Genomic DNA, 21124 nt, shown 5'->3' on the forward strand with positions numbered 1-21124 from the left:
TATTTGAAATTAGTTTGACTTTCCTCCTCTACACACACACACAACAAATGATGGAATAATAATAATAATGGAATAATAAGGGTTTCGTCGGGATTCATGAAGTTCTGATATCCAGCTGCGAGACTCCTTATGGGAGCTTTGTGAATCTCCCCCTAAGGACCATATTTACTAAGTGGTGCTATTCCAAAGGACGCGTTCTGTTGCTGGAGTATAGCTTACTTACAACCTATTTAAATAATAATAATAATCACAGGATGTCTTTCGGGGGCCGGAAGGTGTCTTATAGAATAGAACAATTTAGTGAATATGGGCATGTATCTCCCACGTGCACCTTTAACAAAGAATTCTTGTGGGATTTGCTTTAAATATTGTGCATATATATTCCCTTCTCTTTTCCAATTAAAACGGGCCTCAAAATGTTTTTGTGCCTGTGCTTTTCATAGGGTTTGGAGAACTGAGAATTTGAGTAGCATCAAATTAACAGCTCACTCACTCAGCATTTTAAACTTCATTTATTTCTTTGCAAAAATCATCAAACCTGTGCACCTTGCTTTATTACTTGGTTTTGGAGTGCCTTACAGTGCTATCAGGGAAACAATAATTAAATAATGTGATTCAGCTCCATCTTAGAGGGATCAGAAATAAAACATGAAGCACAATGCACAGTTTATTCCAGCTTCTGAAATGTTTCTCAGTTTCATTAAAAGGGCAGAAAGAAAGGATAAACTGATACTGCAGTAGTTAAATTTAATATATTTTTACTGCAAGGGAGAAAGAACAGTACAACCAATAACTGAATCTTAAACTGGCTTTGTTTATAATAATGTAACTGTGTAATAACTAGTTGTGGACCCTGACTGCTAACCCTTACCACACTTCACCTAGGCAAATACAGTATTTTTCTTTCTCATTAAAAATAACCTGTGCGATCTACCTATATATCGTTTCATTATTGTTTACATTGTTTTTTTTTTGTTAACATGTTTCAGTGCATCAGAGCTGCAATAAACTGCTTGTTGGGTAACCATGATGCTGGTTACATTATATGAATAGTATTTGAGTGGATGTTTGTAATAGGAACAAATTAACTGAATCAATGTGGGTGATTCAATAAACTGCGATAGTGCCCGGGCACTCTAGCATGGAAACTTCCATTGGTTTGATTTTGATGTTTGTGCAGAATGTGTGCATTGCATTGCAAAGTATACCTGGCATCTTGCTTAGAATATGGCTAACGCGAGGCAGCGTTACTGGCAGCTAGCATTGGGGATGTTTTATCCCGACGTTGTATTGTATGTTTTTATTTATATAGCTCCAAAAGTGTACTCAGCGCTTCACAAGGAATACAGTACAGGGAATTATAATAATACAATAAGTGCAGCAAAATCAGACAATAGGAAAGGAAATCCCTGCCCCGAAGAGCTTACAATCTAAGTTTTATGATGGGAGAGTTACAGGGACAGCAGGTGAGGGAATAAGTGCTCTAGATGGCCATGCTTGGCCGCAATGGGTGGTAGGAGTGTGGGACAATAGCCATGAGTGCAGGCTATTCTTGTCCCTGCAGCGCACGCCATTGCCCGTGCTGCAGCAGGCACCGGGGACCTAGCCTAACACTGCATTAGCCATGAGGAACCCCTAATGGGTGTTGTAGCATAAAATTAGCTTTGTTGATCTCAGTTAAACTCATGGAAAATAATGTCCATTACCTTTTTAGATAATGTGACGTTATTTGCCCTGATTTAATTGAGCTTTGTGGATCTGCCTCTTAGTTTACATGAGTAGAATATTAAATGGTTATCAACAATAAATGGTGTTCTATAGGGATATGGTTCAGAACCAGTAACCCCAATACATAGTTCTCTTCTAATTATATGTAACATGGTTAGTCAACTCTGCCTGTCTTTTCCCCCTGTCACGTAAGTCCTTAGCAGTCTAGGCTTTGACAGGCCATTCTGTGGGCTTTTGACCCCCCTCATGCTCCTGCTGAGTGACTGAAATGTGGTGGTGACTCATGGCCTGTGTATAGCCTATCAGGTATAGGTACAGACCTTGAGCCCTCCCCTTCTGGTTCCTCAGAGAGGCAGTGCCAAATTTAGGGAGTCTGTTCTCCTCCTTCCTTGGGAGTGGGAGTTTCTCCTCCTGGCTGGGAGTGAGAAAGGCCATGCAGCCCTCATGGCTGACTTGGCATGTAACATCTGATGCTCCAGACTCATGAGCAAACACCATCTAGAGGCCTGGATCCTCTTAGCCCTTGCATCCGCTGTATGAGAAAGAACTGCAGTGACTGCAATAAACCATTCCTTTTATATACTCCTGCCTGGATATCAGTCTTTGGGCAGGGAAAATGGATGGAGTGTGTTTTAGTGGAGACTGTCTCCAGAAGACTCTGGAGCCACTACAACTGGAGCCCACATGCATATTCCAGTAAAGTAATTTACATTAACATGCTTTGAATTCATATGTTTTCAACTCACATTTAAAGTGTATGTACTGTACTAGCCAGAAAGTACTGTAGCATATTTTGGAAACCGTGCTAAAGTAGCCAGAGACTCGCAGGAAAACCTTGATAGATGGCTAGTGGCCTGCATTTTTTTTTTTTTTTTTTTTTTTTTTACAACACTGTTACAATAGCACTAAGAAAAGAGACCAGTTCACTCATCATAAAACAAGATTGGAATTGAATTAATTATTTGTAGGGTTTTGGGGCACAAATTGAACACATCTATAAGTTCCAGGATGGACAGAGTTGCATACATTGCCGCTGCTACTGTACGTAAAATATTATTTTACACGTGAATGCATCTTTAAGATACAATTGAACAGAAAAGCAGGGGGAGGAGCAAGTACAACTCTCAACCAATGCGATCTTATACCATAAAGCAGGGGAAGCAAATTTTTTCCCCCTGCGCACCACTGCTGGCTTTCCCCCTCTCCTCGCGCCCCTCTGCTTACCCCGATTCAGACGTCCTGGCGTCATGACATGACCCCTCGGCGTCATTTGACGCCACGTTGCCATGGCGATGCGTCACCAGGATCGTCAGAATCAAGGTAAGTAAGGTTTACAGAGGCCCCGCAGCTCCTCCGACATTAATTTAAATGCCTTCGAGAAGCGTGTGGGGGCCTTTGTTAATATACCTCTATTATAAACCACGCCCCCGGCAGCGAATCTTGCACCCCCTTGGGGGGCGTGCCCCCCACTTTGCGTACCGCTGCCATAGAGGTGATTTTAGAAGAAAATTAAGGTTACGAAAATGGATCCCACAAAACTATTTAATGGAAACAGAGTACTTCTCCAAGGTCAAGGGGTTCATTTAAAAGATGGGGTTTATTATGATATTTATATACCCTTTACTGCATGGAATAAAGACATTTCATTACAAAATGTTGATTATTTAGCATACAGGTATGCTTGAAATAAAGATAAAACAAAACAGAGACAAAAGTTTATATTTTCTTTTTTTACAGTTCTGTTGGTGCAGTAAGTACAGCGTTTGCCTACATTATTCTTCATTCAAGAACTGTCTTAGCATGGTGACTGCCCTGCAATCTTAATATGCAGCTCTTTGAGAGTTAAAAGCCAGGAGTCATCAAATCACGATGTGGGATATCACACCCGATGTGGCAGGAACTATTGAAGTAGTTACTGCCATGTCGGGTACGATATCCCATATCCTGCTTTGGTTACTCCTGGTCAAAGCGTGTTGATCTAGTGCATTTTAATTTTCATAAGTAACTAAGGATCTGAATGGCAGGTTATTGTGTTATACGAGAACCCTGTGATATTAACACCCCAGTCCCACTTAGAAAATATTAGCATGTAACACCATGTCTTCCTAGCTAGAAAAGGAATCATACCTACATGATTTAAGAGAGTAATTAGAGTTGAGATATAAGAGGCTATATTACGTCCATTTATATTTCTTTGGAATTTAAACGTTTTGGGTGATTCAACAGCAAAGTGTGTGATTATGATGTGAAATCAAGATTAAAAGCAAAAATATATTTTAAAACAGTCAAATTAGGACTAAGATTTTAAGATCAAAACCTATAATGCCTGCAGTCGCTGGAATGTCAAGTATGCGTAGGCCACGTTTTAACACAGAGAAACAGTACAGATCTTCTGGATAGGCTTTTTGCAAACCAATTTTGTACTGCTTATAATCCTATGTCAAAAAATGTGTATGCTGCATTTTCTTTATAACATCCCCCAAAAATATACCTCTATTATAAATATAGATTACGAGAAAATAAATCCAACATAGAATAGCAAGTAGAAAACATACTTATTTCTCCATAACAAAGTTACTGATTATTAAATAATCTATCAAAATATTCAGAATTTAAACAGTATTTTTTCAATTAGAAACAGTATATGCTTAAGCAACACAGATAAGGAAATGTAGATCAAATACAACTTGGTAGTTTGTGTATTGCACATTGGTTAGAGAGATTTAATAGTTTAAAATATTATGTTTCATTGGTACAAACTGATCTCTGCTCGCCAATCTTAAACTTTCCCCACCTTACGTTTTAGATTTCTATTTAACTTATTTAAAAACAGAATTAATTTATTTGCAGATGTAGCAACAAATTATAGCTAGTAATGCTTAAATCAATAGTATGTCTCCCCACTTCCCCCTGAAATAAGAGCATGCATGTGTCAAAAGTATGAATATCCAATCAAACCTTTCAGATTAATCAAAGCTTTTCCATTTGCGGTTCAAATGCAGATTCACACAAAACTCCACTCAGTGATTTTGGGAAGCTCTACATTTTAATTTTTTTCAATGCCCACCTACTATAGAAATGTGGAGATGCTTAATTTTACTGTACATTCGAGGTCAAATATAACTGTAAATCAAACGGCACTGGAACATACTACAGATCAAGGAATTACAGTCCTTCCCCTCCCCCGCCCCTCCCCCCCCCCCATTGCTAAAAGATTTACCCTTATGTGACAACAATGGCACTGCCTACATATGATCAATAGTAAAAAATAAGTAATTGTCCATTTTTGTGTAAAGGTTGATGTATTACTTTGCATGGTAGCATGTCATTTTGTGGTAATCCGGGTTTTTCTTGGGAAATAATTTTTCCAAATGAATTGTGTTCCCTTGCCTGTTGTACCCACAGCCTTGTGACTCAATGGTTTTACATCATGATATTCAGTAGGGTGGCATAAGTGGTCAAGATCCCTGAATGGCAATCCAGAGTAGCGGTCCCCTTTCATTCTTTCTAGCACTCATCTTGAGACTGAGGACAAACCGGTATTAATGGCAAGGTGACGTTTCCTCCAGTCCCAGCAGCTCTCGTACAAGTGTGTCTCCAAACTGAGCCCGGCTGTACCTTTTCACATAATGGGCATCAGACATTTTGTAGAGAATGTAGGCATTGTTTATAGCAATGCTGATGGCAAACCAGAACACTTGCTGCCATGTTTTGTTTGGTTTATGTGAAATAAAATACCTGCAACAGAAACAATACGATACAACATGAGCATTTTTATACTGTTCCAGCCTCCACACAACCAAAGGTCAATGAACCAAAAAAAAGTTCTCAAATTAGGGGGTTCTCTATTTGTAGTCCACAAGGGGGTAGGGATCAGCAACTGTTGGTTGGATTCAAGTGTTTGCTCTTATCAATCAGCTGTCTATGTGAAAAGAGGTTGAGTGCTTTTAGCTACAACATGCTTCTTTTCTCAGCTTCAATTTCCCACCTAATCTGTATGTAAGGTAAAACTATGACGATCCTAAAGGTAGCATTTAAATAAAAATAAAAAAGAAACTAAGGTACATACAGTATTTACTAAACAGTGCTACTCAATAAGAAATCTTGCAGCATGACTTAGAAAAAGATGTCCCTTTACAGTCCAAGGGAATATGCTGCTAGGTATCTTCTGGCCCAGAACATGTCTTATAGAGTACTGTAACACCTGTTGGCAAGTACAGTATGGCCTATTCTTTCCCTTTTATGGGGCCACCAGGTGTCTCCCAGCATTGTATGTGTCTTATGAAGTATCACTTAGTAAATATGGTCATAAATTCAGTTAGGGGGGAAAATCAAGAAGTTCAGGAAAAAGATTCTTACTGTTAAACATACAATGAAATGAGTCTGAAAACCCTTCTGCTTTTTAAATGGAATCAGTGGATATATAGTTTATTGGTCTGGGAGTTCTCTATGGTCTGCGATCTTTGTAATTACATTAAACAGGGAAATACAAAATAAGTAAACATGGGAAGGATGTTGTTCCAGAGAGTAATCTGATAGCCAATTCTTGGAGTCAGGAAGGAATTTATTTTTCCTCTTATGAGATATCATTGGATGATATTTCACTGGGGTTTTTTGTTTGCCTTCCTCTGGATCAATAAGTAAGTATAGATATAGGATAAGTATCTGTTGTCTAAATTTAGCATAGGTTGAACTTGATGGACGCATGTCTTTTTTTAACCTCATCTACTATGTAACTATGTAACATTTCTAGAAAGCTCTAAAATTGTATACATCCTACAGCATTAGGTTGTACAACATAAAAGCTTCTGTCCTTGACAAACAAGAGTATGTAAGATTTGCTGAACGAAATTGTACTTCAATGCCTCAGTTGGTAAGCAGGTGGTAAGGTAACACGCATTGTACTCACCTTAGGAAAATAAAAATAAGAGCAGGCTTAAAAGTAGAAATATTACTGCTATATCCACTGCTACTTTGATAGCCTTGTGAATATACAGTAAAAGAATAATGGATGCACACAACAAGAAATGATTCATAGAAAATTGAATAAAATAGGCTCCATGAAATTATTTATATCCACGAGTCTTGAATTTTCCAAGGTAGAAAAAATGTTCAAGGCCAGTGTTATACATAGCATCTCGCATTGTTTAGGTGAGGGCCAAGTATTTATTCTTGATATCTGCCTCTTTGGCCATCTACTCTAAGGAATAAGAAGATCGACAACAGACCCCTTAGATTTCCAACTCCTTCGTTTTCTTCTCCAATGGAGTCAACATATAATTATGAACACATCATATCAGACTGCAAGCCTATTATAGCATCCAAAACTTGGAAGCTTTATTTTCAGCAAATAGCCATCTGTGTTTGGTAGCTCCAAGGAAAAATGACATGGTCTCTCTCCCCCCTCTATCTGCTCCCCACTCTGCCTTCTCTTCTCCCCTTCATCCCTCTCGCTCTCCCTTTCTCCTACTTCCTACTACCTATTTCAGGGTCTCGATGGAAGTAACACCCCCTTTAGCTAAATAACCCAACATTAATTCCCAGCGTTAATCTGAATAACCTTTATTGAATTTACGATGTTAGGTGGAATGCCTCTTTTGCATATCATTAGTACTATCATCATAGGCTAATTGTTATTGGGATATTGCCATGTTATTTCAGAATAATGCTATGTTATCTTAAAATAACTTGACATTACTCCTATACTCCATAATGAAAGTGTATTTGATTAACTTTTATACACTTTACCAAGCAATGCCTTACTAACTGTTATGGCAATTAAGGGGATAACCTCTAACATTCAACCTCCTCCCAGAGGGCAAATACCCCAGACCTACAGTATTATAACATTACATGATGTTACTGAATACAGCGTTGGCATTAACGGCCCATTACCTGAACTTAACATTAAATGCCTAATAGATATTAGTGCATTAGGCCAAAGTATCCAGGCTTCAAAATCAGGGTACAAACGGAGCAACGAAAAAATTAATTATCACATTGTTTAAATATTTTTTTAAACCACTGTTTTCAGTGGGAAATGTTAAACGTTTTGTTATCAGGAAACTTTATAAGTTGGGTTCAAGATTACTGTATCTTGACACAATGTCTATTGGAGACACATACTATTGGGGTTATTTTTTAAAGTCATCAGGCAGCATAAAAGAGGCAATGCCAAAGCAAAGGAATTTATCAAAGGAAAAACTCCAGTTGCTTTCAATTGAATGAATTTTCTTTAATGAATGTGGTTCAATCATTTTCAACTGGTCTTGCCCCAGTTTTGCATAAAGTAGATAGGCCCCAATAACTATGTTCTTGTCATTTTCATGTCAAGAGACGGCAGTGGGAGCTGAACATGTGGCTTTGTTTAGTTTGCGATAACTTACTTGCTGTATTTATCATCATATTTGCAGATGTAACTGAGATGAGCAGCAAATGCTTCTACTGCTAAAGGACAAGGAATTTCTCCACTTTTTCTTTTAATGATGGCTCCTGCAAGCAATGAAAAACATGTCAATTAACATTATGTGAAGCCGAAGCACTAGTTCAATCATCTGCAGTGCAAACACATTTCTTAAGGTATGATTGTTCTACCATACAAGTTACTCAATGCAAATAACTCTTTCTCTTTCATTTTTTATATTTAATATAATATTATTATCAGAAAGATAGCTTAAGATAACCTTAATACATGTTTAAAATATGATAGGGATCACTTGACTACAGGGTAAACTGTTCCAGAAGTGAGGAGACTAGATAGATAATGATTCTGGACACTGATCTTTAATCTGGTCAATACTGGGTTTTGTGTGAATTAATAAGCGACTGGTAATGTATCCAAGTTTAGGAAGTTGAGCTGGCAAAAATGAACATTACAGTGTGTTGAGTTGAGGGTATTCAGCTCATCCTACATATTACTGTGTTATGTATTGTAAGTATATAAAAGAACAAAACAACATATTGGAGCACATTTAATGAAAGAGTTCATAACACACCTTTCAGCACTGGAAGACACCTTAGGACCCAGTGGGGCACATGTATGAGTGCCGGTATGGGTTATCACATCATGTCAATTGGAGTTAATTTATTTATTTATATCAACATTTATATAGCATCCTTATCCAGGGCGCTGTACATTTGTTAGTATAGACATAATCTATGATGTTGGTGCCTGAGGCATAGGGAGATATCCCCTGAAGACTTGTGCGCATGCGCACGAAACGCGTAGGGCAATTCTCAGAGCTTGTTTGACGAGATTGACGAGATCAGCACATCAGGAGTGAATCGGAAGCAGGAAGTACTTTCCTCCCCAAGGCCCGCCTCCCAGTGACGGAACATCCACCCGAGGAACGTGGTGAAGCAAAGGATCAGTTCAATGGAAGCTCTGATGTGACTGGAGGAGGACTGTGTATTCTGTGGCGGCCGTTATTCATTGCCTGACTATATCACCCATTCTGTGAGAAGGGTTTCGGTTTTAACCCACCGGACCAGCGATCGTTCTTGTCCATCATTTATCATTATATTATTATTTTATTTTGTTATTAAATTAGCTCTTATATTTTTACAGCCTTGTCATTGTTTGTCCCATGTCTGGCTTGTTATGTGTTTTTGTATAGTCATGTGAGTCATTGTTTCATGTTCACAGACAGTGTTAGCTTATCACTATACTGGCATTGTTGCACTATATTTCGCCCTTTGTTTTCTTTCATATCACGAACACACAGAGGAATCTGTATCTGGTCAAGGACTTGAAGGAACCCCTCTTTGGACATTTCTCCCAAGAAACATTCACTGATATGGACTTGTAAGGCGCCGTTTTTTTCTCTTTTCCATAGGGAGATAAAGTGACTTGCCGAAGGTCAAAAGAAGCCGACACCAGGAATTGAACCAGGATCCTCATTGTTTTTAAGGGTCAGCGTCTTTACTCACTGAGCCACTCCTGCACAATGCCAGAGCAGGTGCAATAACCCATACCGGCACTTGATGCATATGCCCCATTGACTTATTTTAAATAGCGCCACTTAGTATGGAAATTGCAGGGTTATATATTAAAGTCGTCGATTGCAGAATATAGTTAAAACAAGTGCAAAATATTTGCACCAATTGCTTTAAATTTTCATTTGCTTTGATAAATATTGTGAATTTTGAATTTGCCTAATTTGTTTTTGTAGGGTAATGCACCCAATCCGGTATTAACTACCAATTCCTTGAGGGGTGGTTAACACCAGATTGGGTTTGTTGGCCCGTAATTGACCTTAGTGAATCTCCTCCATAGTGTGTAGTCTGGTAAAGTTGGTCTGAGAAGCTGCACTTTAAACTATACCTACAGTTTAGGATCGGCATTAATATATTTTGGCGTATGCACCTTCAGGTTAGGTCATTATGCAAGACATAAACAGTTCAGATGTAGTAACACCTTACTGTTTTCGGTGCTGCGAACCAATATGCTGAAATCGGCGGCCCATCCGCAACACCAAAAACAGTCAAGTTTGCGGCCCGGGAGGATTAACGCTGGGAGGGTCCATGCTGCTGAATGGGACACCCGCAGCATTAATACTTCATGTGATGGACCATCAGGAGGGGAAAAACTGATACTAACCTTGAAGAGGAGATGTGAATCTGTCTCAGTCTCCGTCCTTTTCTCCGTGTGCCGTTCCCAGCAGCTCTGAAGGTAAGAAGCAGTCTTCAAAGGTGCTGGACATCACATTTAGCACTGTCCAGCCCTACTGATGATGTAGATTACCAAATATAGTCCTAAAGTATCCCCCTCATGATGTAGAGACCAATATTCATGCATCTACCTCATCCAAGGAGTTGGACAGACCGGAGACTGCTTCTTATCTTTAGAGTTGCTGGAGGTAGCACACAGAGACTGAGACAGCTGAGCAGCTCCTCCACAAGGTCAGTATCGGTGTTTCTTCTCTTCCGATGGCCCAACACTATTGGGGGTCCCATTTAGAAGCAAGGTTCCCCGCAGTTTTAAGTCTATCAGGCCGCTTACTGTGTTCAGGGCTGCATTTGGCGAGGCGACCAGACCACACCATCGAACCACGCCACCGTCTTACTACATCTGTTTATACAGGTTGGCCAAATTGGCTTTTCTTGTTTACCAGTTTAACAAAATGTGCAGCAAATGTGTTTGGTAAGGGTCAAGTTATATGCTCAACTCAATTGTACCTCTACAATGTCTTGGAACTGTGTGTGTATTATACTGTGTTATCAATGTACACATACAAAACAAAAAGTGTTCCATCAAATGTTAATTCGAAAGAGGAAAGAAGAAAAAAAAATTCATCATCAGAACAGTGCAAAACACCACAATTTTTACAAAACATTCGGAACATTTGCAAACTTTGGCGTAAAATCTGCTCTTTGAATAAAATATTTGCTTTATATATATTTATTTTTTTACAATGCCAAGTGTTTTTGCTACTGTATAATTTTTCCCTTCAGAATGTTAATGCATCTCTAATGAAATCCATATCACTTGAGACTCTGTGGATGTAAAAAGTGAAGTTGCACATCCCACCATGTTATAATGAAATTATATCCAATTGATGTGTGCTTTAAAACAACAAAAAGTAAGAGTTTCTAAGATTACTTAAAATGTACCAAAACTTCCTGAGTTATGCTTTTGATTTTGTAAATCTTTATACAATTTATATACAGTATACCTTTAAAACAAAATACCAACATAGGGAGAGTTTATATTTAAAGGTGAAAATAGTCCAATTACTATAACTATTTAATAAGTTAGGAAGAGGCAACTTCTCTATAAATCCATTACATTTCATTGAGATGTAGTTGAATATATGCAGAAACCGACAAACGAGACTTTTTGAGATCTTGGAAGACCATTAATAACAATATCTATGGTAAATGTTATATGCTGTATATATTAACATAAACATTAAAAAAAAAACTTACTTAGGCAGATGAAGGCAATATTGGAAAAAACTGGGCAAAGCGATATTTTGCTCCAATTTTGTCCTGTGTGTACCAGTTCAGGATTAGGGAGTAACAGCAAGAGTTTCCCAATGTACATATAATTATGGAATGTTTAAAATTCTGCATCTATATTATTTAATTTGTTCTCTATTAGGTACATCAATGACTTTCTGTGTGTTGTTTTAGTGAAATAACCCACCAAAAAACAACACTCATATTAACTGAAAAAATACAAAAAACAGTGCACAACGCTCATAGTGTAGTAAATAAAATATAATGGTTGAAACAATATAAGTTGAGTATTCTGCGTACATCAAAAGATATTTATACCAGCATGTCAAGGGATATGTTACCCATGCACCAACCGCAGGAACGGATGTGTGACAGGGTGAATGAACGTCACCAGCCAAAGACCTGGCAAACCTATTGTAGGAGGACGTGCTCAGAGGTATGCAATGGAGACTTTTTTAAGGTGAAATTAAATAAGGCTTTTATTGCGCCTGTTTCTTTAACATAAGAAAATCATCCAAACATATGCAAATAAGGGGTCAAACAAAGCTTCTGTTCCACTTGGGAATATTTCTAGTGAAACCTATGCAGTCCACAACTCCCTTTAGATTAGCATGTCTCCCAGCCCCAAACATATATCTTGATATGTGCAGATATACAAAAAGTCTTAGAAAGGAAAGTCTTATCTGTCTCTTGTAAGGGAAGGCTTCTTTGTTCTCCAGGTTTAGAAGTCCTTTCCCCTGTGTCTTCGTTTCATTTACCTTTATAATTTAGTGTCAGTGTGTCACTGTGTATTTCAGGGACCTAGTCACAGGGTAAGGGAATACCAGGTGACTTCGGTCTACCTGGGAACGGGCCAGAAGAAGTGGTCTGTACCCCGAAACGTTACGTTGCCCCCTTGCCCTGCACTTTTTAATTTCCTGTGTTTTTTCCTTCCTCTCCTTTCCTCTCTTTCCTTCCCCATCCCTGTCTTTGTCCCTGTTCCCGTATATATACGTTGTCCTTCTGTTGCTGTTTGACGTTATATGCATCGTTAATGTTTAATTAAATTTGACTTTTTGGCTGATCCTTTAGTAGTTCTTTTTTCTTGGTGTGCTGGGAACATTTATGTTCTATTTGATTATTTGAGAGGAACGAGGGGTCCTCTTTGTTCCCGTCTGCACCCGTTATTGCTACACAGACTTTCTTAGTGTGTTTGTCTGTACTTACTTTGTTATATATCTTGATATGTGCAGATATACAAAAAGTCTTATAAAGGAAAGTCTTATCTGTTTCTTGTAGTTAGAGGGAAAGTCTTCTCTGTTCCTGTGTTGCTGCCTTTTCCTCAGGCTATATCAGCATTCAGGTTTAGAGGTGCTTTCCCCTGTGTCTTGCTGGCAGCCTCTTCTGGTAGGCTCAAGACATCTGTTCCTATGGTCAGTCCCACAATTTGTGAGACTCAGGAAATCTCCCTTCCTGTCTCAAAGGCAGGTTTTTCTAAGAAATCTAATCAGCCAGGTGGTGTTGGTTAATTGACTACCAGCCGTTAACCCCCACACTGCTGGATTAGGGGCACATTTCCTGAACAGGGATAACTCCCCTGTTACACCTATGTTTAGGCTTGCAGTGCAGCAGTGACGAGGTTAAGTTTCAGGTGAGAAGGGCTGCTTAATTAGTCTGACCCCAACTGCATAATCAAGGTGTTCTAAAACCACCAGGCTGTACACACATAGCTAGCTGGTCAGGAGACAGGCCTGATACTGAAGAAATTACTGCTATAAGGTCTGTTTTTCAAACTACATGTGTGATAACTGTCTGTTTCCTGCATGCTGAAGAGAAGCTATTTTGTTTTTGTCTGCTGAAGAGAAGCTATTTTGTTTTTGTATGCCGAAGAGAAGCTATTTTGTTTTTGTGTGCTGAAGAGAAGCTATTTTGTTTTTGTGTGCTGTATGTTTTTAAGGCTCAATAAATAAGCCTTATCAAGAGAACCCACGTGTGTGGTTGCATGTAACATGCAACAGGATGTCTCTGGTAGGATATTGTCAGATGCTTCATAAGCTCTTTCACTCCAGGATCATCACATTGGCACGTTGATAACTTGTATGCCAGTCCTATTATACAGAAACAGACAAGCAATGGGGGAGCATGGGATTAGAGAAATATGAAAAAACACAAAAAAATATAGTAATAACTGTGATTTCAAAGATAGGTTAGGGGGTGTGATAAGAATGCTAAAGCACTTACACGGCCATATGTAAGCAGACACAGTATTTGGTATCTTTCTTTAGGCAATTCCAATCCCTCCCAACATCGAGTAAATGGTGGTTTGTAGGGTTGTGAAATAAATATATAGATATATCTGTACTCACACGGCCGAGTGTGAGTCCTTGCAGAAAATTGGTAACTTTGGGGTTAAATTAACCCATCCGCATCCGTTTGCCACCCGATGGGGGCTGTTCTCCAATTCGAGATCCGCATGCAATTCTAACCCAGGCTTGGGCGTCAGGCAGGAACTCTCCCCGGTGGTTGTTATATGAGGGGGGGGGGAGAACAAGTGAGGCGCGATGTCAATGGAGTATTAAAAGGGCATTTATTTAATAAAAATAGACAACAGGACTCACATACATACATAGAAGTTGGACCCCTGGCCTCCTTCAGTAGTCCAGGATCGAGTGTGAGCAGCTGTTTAGAAGCAATCACGTGTCCGTGAGGCAGGAGATAAACCTTTCCTGCTTGGCTTCAATGGCTGCTCAGCGATCCGGCTACGGGTGCCTCTGTGGGTCAAATCCAGCCGATGATTAGGAGCTACGCGTTTCGCCGACGTATCGGCTTCCTCAGGCTCATGTGCTTTCTCCTGCCTCACGGACGCGTGATTGCTTCTAAACAGCTGCTCACACTCGATCCTGGACTACTTAAGGAGGCCAGGGGTCCAACTTCTATGTATGTATGTGAGTCCTGTTGTCTATTTTTATTAAATAAATGCCCTTTTAATACTCCATTGACATCGCGCCTCACTTGTTCTCCCCCCCCCCATATAACAACCACCGGGGAGAGTTCCTGCCTGACGCCCAAGCCTGGGTTAGAATTGCATGCGGATCTCGAATTGGAGAACAGCCCCCATCGGGTGGCAAACGGATGCGGATGGGTTAATTTAACCCCAAAGTTACCAATTTTCTGCAAGGACTCACACTCGGCTGTGTGAGTACAGATATATCTATATATTTATTTCACAACCCTACAAACCACCATTTACTCGATGTTGGGAGGGATTGGAATTGCCTAAAGAAAGATACCAAATACTGTATCTGCTTACACATGGCCGTGTAAGTGCTTTAGCATTCTTATCACACCCCCTAACCCATCTTTGAAATCACAGTTATTACTATATTTTTTTGTGTTTTTTCATATTTCTCTAATCCCATGCTCCCCCATTGCTTGTCTGTTTCTATATTTTTGTAAGGGCTCTGGATTAACCCTTTTCTGGGGTCGAAGCAGAAGTGATTTTTAGGGTTGGCTCAAAGCATCTGCTAGAGAGCCGCAGTTGATTTGACTGCCAGATTGTAAGCACGCCATTTGTAGTAAACTCAAGGTAAGCGCCAGGTTTTTTTCCCTATTAGTCCTATTATACAGGTACAGTACGGTGCTGGTATACTAGTCCCAAGATAGTAATAACACTCCTTGTTTACGGCGGGAAGTTTGAACACGGGAAGGGTGTGATAGCGCTGGTACACTACAGGTCCGCGTCCCGCTGCTTCTCCATCTACCATCCGGTGACGTCACCTGACAACGACGCCGAAAGCTGCAAGCCCGACCTCTCATCGGTCACAATGGAAACAGGCAGCGTTATGGTATATGGTGGGGAGCTGATCGGATCACTCAGTCTTGGCACTTTTCCAACGCGTTTCGAAACTAACAAGTTTCTTCATCAGGGATATCTTTTGATATACTGTATGCAGAATACTCACCTTATATTGTTTCAACCATTATATTTTATTTACTACACTATGAGCGCTGTTTTTTGTATTTTTTCTGTTATAGCCCTGGGGGTGTTTGAGCCCACCCGTTCCTATGGCTGCAGACGCTCTCCTGAATCACAACCATATTCACGTATTATTTATATGTATATCTTCACCCACCTACACACCTCACATGGTTGGTTTTTTGGTTGGTTTAGAATTAGAGGTAGATCGTAGTAGCGCACTTTCCCTCACCTTGTTGTCACTCATATTAACTACATTTGATTCTTACCTCGCTGAACAGGAGAGTATGCATTAGTCAAAAATCGAAAATGTCCTCTATTGTACCAGCAAATGAGGGACATGTTTCCTTGCATCCTTATTCCATACTGTCCACGAGATTTTGGTACTTCTGTATTATTCAGCATTGACAGAGGAAGTCCAGTGCAGTCACTTTTATGGGAGCTCAGCAATCCACAGCAATAAATATCTGAGCAAAAGAAAGAAAAGGCATAGTAAAACATAAAAACTGACTTCTAAATAATTCCATTAGGCTCTACTAGTCTAACTACTGTATGTTCTCCTACAGTTTTTATTACAAAATCATAGACTCTTCTAACAAACACTAGTATTCAGGAGTTAATACGTGTACTGATTGATCTGTGTGCTTGATTTGAAGTGCTGGTTGTTTAAAGTGTGTGCAGTTAGAAACAGAAGGAAAGGGAAGTGCTGTGTTAATTTATTCTAAAGTGTGTTGTAATTGAAGCCTGAAGCTTTTTTTCCCCTTTCTCCTGAGGCAGAGTGGGTGTGGTTAGTTAATTGGCTGGCCTAACACACCTGCAGTGGGTGAGGTTAGTTAATTGATAACCTAACACAGCTGGTGGATGTCCCTATCCTGAGCTTGCGTGTACTGACTGATCTGTGTGCTTGATTTGAAGTGCTGGTTGTTTAAAGGGTGTGCAGTTAGAAACAGAAGCAGTTTGAACAAGGAAGCGGTTAAACAAGGTATAGTATATTGAAGTACAGTTTACTGTTAGTATTTATAAACTTCATAGTTGCTAGGATGAGCAGGATTGAAAATGCAACTCAATGCACATCTTGCCACATGTATGTGCACTTAGAGCAGCTGTTCCAAGGAGCATACCGCTGTGAGAAGTGTGAGCGGGTAGTCTCCTTAGAGTCAGAGATTGCTGATCAGAAGAGACATCTTGCAATATTGAGGGACATTGGCAATCTTGAAAGGGGTTTAGAGCTCACCTTGCTTCAACTAGTGGTGCAGATGGTAGCGCTGTTAGTGAGGAGCAGGTAGGTAGCTTGGTTGCTGTTAGTGAGGAGCAGGTAGGTCACTTGGTTGCTGTTAGTGAGGAGCAGGTAGGTAGCTGGGTGACAGAAGGGGAAGCAGGGGCAATAGGGTCGTATAGCAGGTAGTTTCTGAGCTGACCCATCCCAATAGATTTGCCATGTTGAGTGAAGATATTGGGAATGTCGGGCAGAAATGGCAAAGCTGGGGGAGACTAATTCCTCTAGCAGCCAGGGGAATGGTTCCTCCAGCACAGAGGGGACTCTGGATGCTCAGCTACAAAGAAAGATTGTGGTGGTAGGGGACTCCATTATTAGGAAGGTAGATAGGGCAATCTGTTGCTATGACCGCATGAACCGAACAGTTTGTTGTCTCACGGGTGCTCGGGTTTGGCACATTGCGGATCGGGTAGACAGATTGTTGGGGGCGATGGGATTGACCCGGCGGTCTTGGTACATGTTGGCACCAATGACAAAGTTAGAGAAAGATGGAGGGTCCTAAAAAATGATTACAGGGATCTAGGCCAAAAGCTTAAGACAAGGACCTCCAAGGTAGTATTTTCTGAAATACTACCAGTGCCATGTGCTACCGCAGGAAGACAGTCAGAGATCAGGGAGGTTAATGCATGGCTAAAAAAGTGGTGCAGGAAGGAGGGGTTTGGGTTTTTAGAGCACTGGGACTCCTTTTCTGAGAGGTGCCATCTATATTCTAGGGACAGATTGCACCTTAATGAAGAGGGATCTTCTGTGCTAGGGGGGAGAATGCTTAAAAGGTTGGAGGAGATTTTAAACTAGGATGGAAGGGGGAGGGGAATGAAACAGATAATGAACTAAATGGAATAGATGAGGATACAAGGTGGTATGGAGGTAGAATGGGGGCAAGTGCGAGTTTGACAAGCAGCGAGACACCCAAAGTAAATACAGATAATACTAGAAAACTTCTAAAGACTAAACCACGTGGGCGCAGAAAGGAAGGAGCAGATAAGATAATAGTACAGGCTGAAAAAAAACTTAAATGCATGCTTGCTAATGCAAGAAGCCTGACAGATAAAATGGGGGAGCTTGAATTAATAGCTGCAAGGGAGCAGTATGATATCATAGGCATTACTGAAACATGGTGGGATGAAACTCATGACTGGAAAGTTAATTTAGAGGGTTATTCCCTTTTTCGGAAGGATCGAACAAATAGAAGGGGAGGTGGAGTATGCTTATATGTTAAACCGGATCTAAAACCTATTATAAGGGATGATGTTTATGAAGGGAATGATGAAAACGTAGAGACCTTGTGGATAATAATTAGCAGTGTAGGTAAAAGTATAAAGAAAATGTTTGTGGGAATATGCTATAAACCACCAAATATCTGCGAGATTGAGGAAGCTAAAATACTTTTGCAAATGGAGAAGGCATCAAAACTGGGTCATGTTTGCATAATGGGGGATTTTAATTATCCAGACATAGACTGGGGCAATGAGATTAGCATTACAACAAAACGAAACAGGTTTTTGGGGTGCTTAAAGACAATTATATGACTCAAATTATTGAGGAACCAACCAGGAGAGGGGCAGTACTGGATTTGGTCATATCAAACAATGTAGAAGTAATAACAAATATTCATGTCCTGGAACATTTGGGTAACAATGATCGTAACATGGTCTCATTTGAAATAAATGATCAAAAAACAGATTAGTTGGGTTCAACAAAGACTTTAAACTTTAGAAAGGCAGATTTTAATAAACTGAGGTCTAATCTAGTAGTAATACAATGGGATGATGTTTTTGCAGGGAAAAATGTAGAAGATAAATGGGCAGTCTTTAAAACATTGTTAGAATAGCACACTTATCAGTGTATACCCATGGGTAATAAGTAAAAATAAATAAGTCAATACCAATGTGGCTAAATAAACAGGTAGGGGAGGAAATGGACAAGAAGAGGAAGGCGTTTAGATTCTTTAAGTCAGACGGGACGGAGATATCATATCAGAATTATAAGGAATTGAACAAAAATTGCAAAAGGGCAATCAAATTAGCAAAAATGGATAATGAAAAAAGGATTGCAATAGAAAGTATGGTCAACCCTATAAAGTTCTTTAAGTACCTTAATAACAAAAAAATGAGAAAAGAAAATATAGGACCCTTTCAGTGTGAGATGGGTAGGCAGATTATTGGCGATAAGGAAAAAGCTGAGGTATTAAACAAATTCATTGCCACAGTGTTTACCAGGGAAGAATCAAGTTCAATAGTAGTGCCGCAGGAGGAAGCCACAACCTCCATAATAATGAACAATTGGTTAACTGAGGAAGAAGTTCATAAGCGACTTGAAAAAATTAAAGTAAATAAGGCACCTGGCCCCGATGGCATACATCCAAGAGTTCTCAAGGAGTTAAGCTCAGTAATAGCCAAACATTATATTTAATAGTCAAGGACTCCATTTCCACAGGCTCAGTACCACAAGATTGGCGTAAAGCAGATGTGGTGCCTATATTTAAAAAGGGAGCTAGATCACAACCGGGGAATTACAGACCTGTAAGCCTGACTTCAATAATGGGAACTTCTTGAAGGTTTATGGATTTATGAAGGATAGATCTTGCCAAACTAACCTTATTTGTTTCTTTGAGGAGGTAAGTAGGAATTTAGACCAAGGTAATGCAGTTGATGTGGTCTACTTAGATTTTGCAAAGGCTTTTGATACGATTTCACACACAAGGTTGGTGTACAAAATAAAGAAAATTGGACTCAGTAAAAATATATGCACCTGGATTGAAAACTGGTTAAAGGACAGACAACAGAGGGTTGTCATAAATGGAACTTTTCAGGTTGGGCTAAAGTCGTGAGTGGAGTACCTCAGGGATCGGTACTGGGACCCCTGCTTTTTAACTTGTTTATTAATGACCTTGAGGTTGGCATCGAGAGCAAAGTCGCCATCTTTGCTGATGATACTAAATTGTGTAAGGTAATAGAATCAGAGCAGGATGTAATTTCTCTTCAGAAGGACTTGGAGAGACTGGAAACGTGGGCAGGTAAATGGTAGATGAGGTTTAATACAGATAAATGTAAAGGTATGCATTTGGGATGCAAGAATAAAAAGGCGAATTACAAATTAAATTGGGGGAATCCTTGATAGAGAAGGATTTAGGAGTGCTTGTAGACAGCAGGCTTAGCAATAGTGCCCAAAGTCATGCAGTAGCTGCAAAAGCAAACAAGATCTTATCTTGCATCAAACGGGCTATGGATGGAAGGGAAGTAAACATTATTATGCCCCTTTACAAAGCATTAGTAAGACCTTACCTTGAATATGGAGTACAATTTTGGGCACCAATCCTAAGAAAAGACATTATGGAACTAGAGAGAGTCCAGAGAAGAGCCACCAAATTAATAAAGGGGATGGACAATCTAACTTATGAGGAGAGGCTAGCTAAATTAGATTTATTTACATTAGAAAAGAGGCGTCTAAGAGGGGATATGATAACTATATACAAATATATTCGGGACAATACAAGGAGCTTTCAAAAGAACTATTCATCCCATGGGCAGTACAAAGGACTCGGGCCATCCCTTAAGGCTGGAGGAAAGGAGATTTCACCAGCAACAAAGGAAATGGTTCTTTACAGTAAGGGCAGTTCAAATGTGGAATTCATTACCCATGGAGACTGTGATGTATTGTATTGTATTGTATGTCTTTATTTATATAGCGCCATTAGTGTACATAGCGCTTCACAGTAGTAATACATGTGGTAATCAAATAAATAACAGATAATATGTTTGAAAGGCAGGTTGGGTCAAGCGTGCTGTTTTTGAGTAATGGTATAACTATTGCATGTTTGAAGGAGGAGGGAAAGGTACCCGAGTAGAGGGAGGAGTTAAACATGTGTGTGACCGTGCGAATTATAGTTGGAGCAAGAGGTTTTAGGTGATTGGAGGGAATGTATTGTATTGTATGTCTTTATTTATATAGCGCCATTAATGTACATAGCGCTTCACAGTAGTAATACATGTGGTAATCAAATAAATAACAGATCATGGGAATAAGTGCTTTAGACATAAAAATAACATTAAGGAAGAGGAGTCCCTGCCCCGAGGAGCTTACAGTCTAATTGGTAGGTAGGGAGAACGTACAGAGACAGTAAGAGGGAGTTCTGGTAAGTGCGTCTGCAGGGGGCCAAGCTTTATGTATCATGTGTTCAGCATATCCACAGTGCTATTCATATG

At 39.7% G+C, this 21124-nt stretch overlaps 1 protein-coding gene across 1 annotated transcript in view; it reads right to left on the reverse strand.

Moving 5' to 3' along the window:
• Window positions 1–887: 887 nt before the first annotated feature.
• PGBD5 (piggyBac transposable element derived 5) overlaps window positions 888–21124 on the reverse strand; it is a 167388-nt gene continuing 147151 nt past the window's right edge. Inside the window, exons 5-7 of the mRNA XM_075596876.1 lie at window positions 15913–16110; window positions 8115–8220; window positions 888–5466 (exon numbers count right to left, since the gene is read on the reverse strand). Of these exons, the coding sequence (XP_075452991.1) occupies window positions 5271–5466; window positions 8115–8220; window positions 15913–16110 (500 nt within the window). The 3' untranslated portion in view covers window positions 888–5270. The remainder of the gene's footprint in view (window positions 5467–8114; window positions 8221–15912; window positions 16111–21124) is intronic.

Source organism: Ascaphus truei, chromosome 4 (genome assembly GCF_040206685.1).
Source record: "Ascaphus truei isolate aAscTru1 chromosome 4, aAscTru1.hap1, whole genome shotgun sequence".
Taxonomy (NCBI): Eukaryota; Metazoa; Chordata; class Amphibia; order Anura; family Ascaphidae; genus Ascaphus; species Ascaphus truei.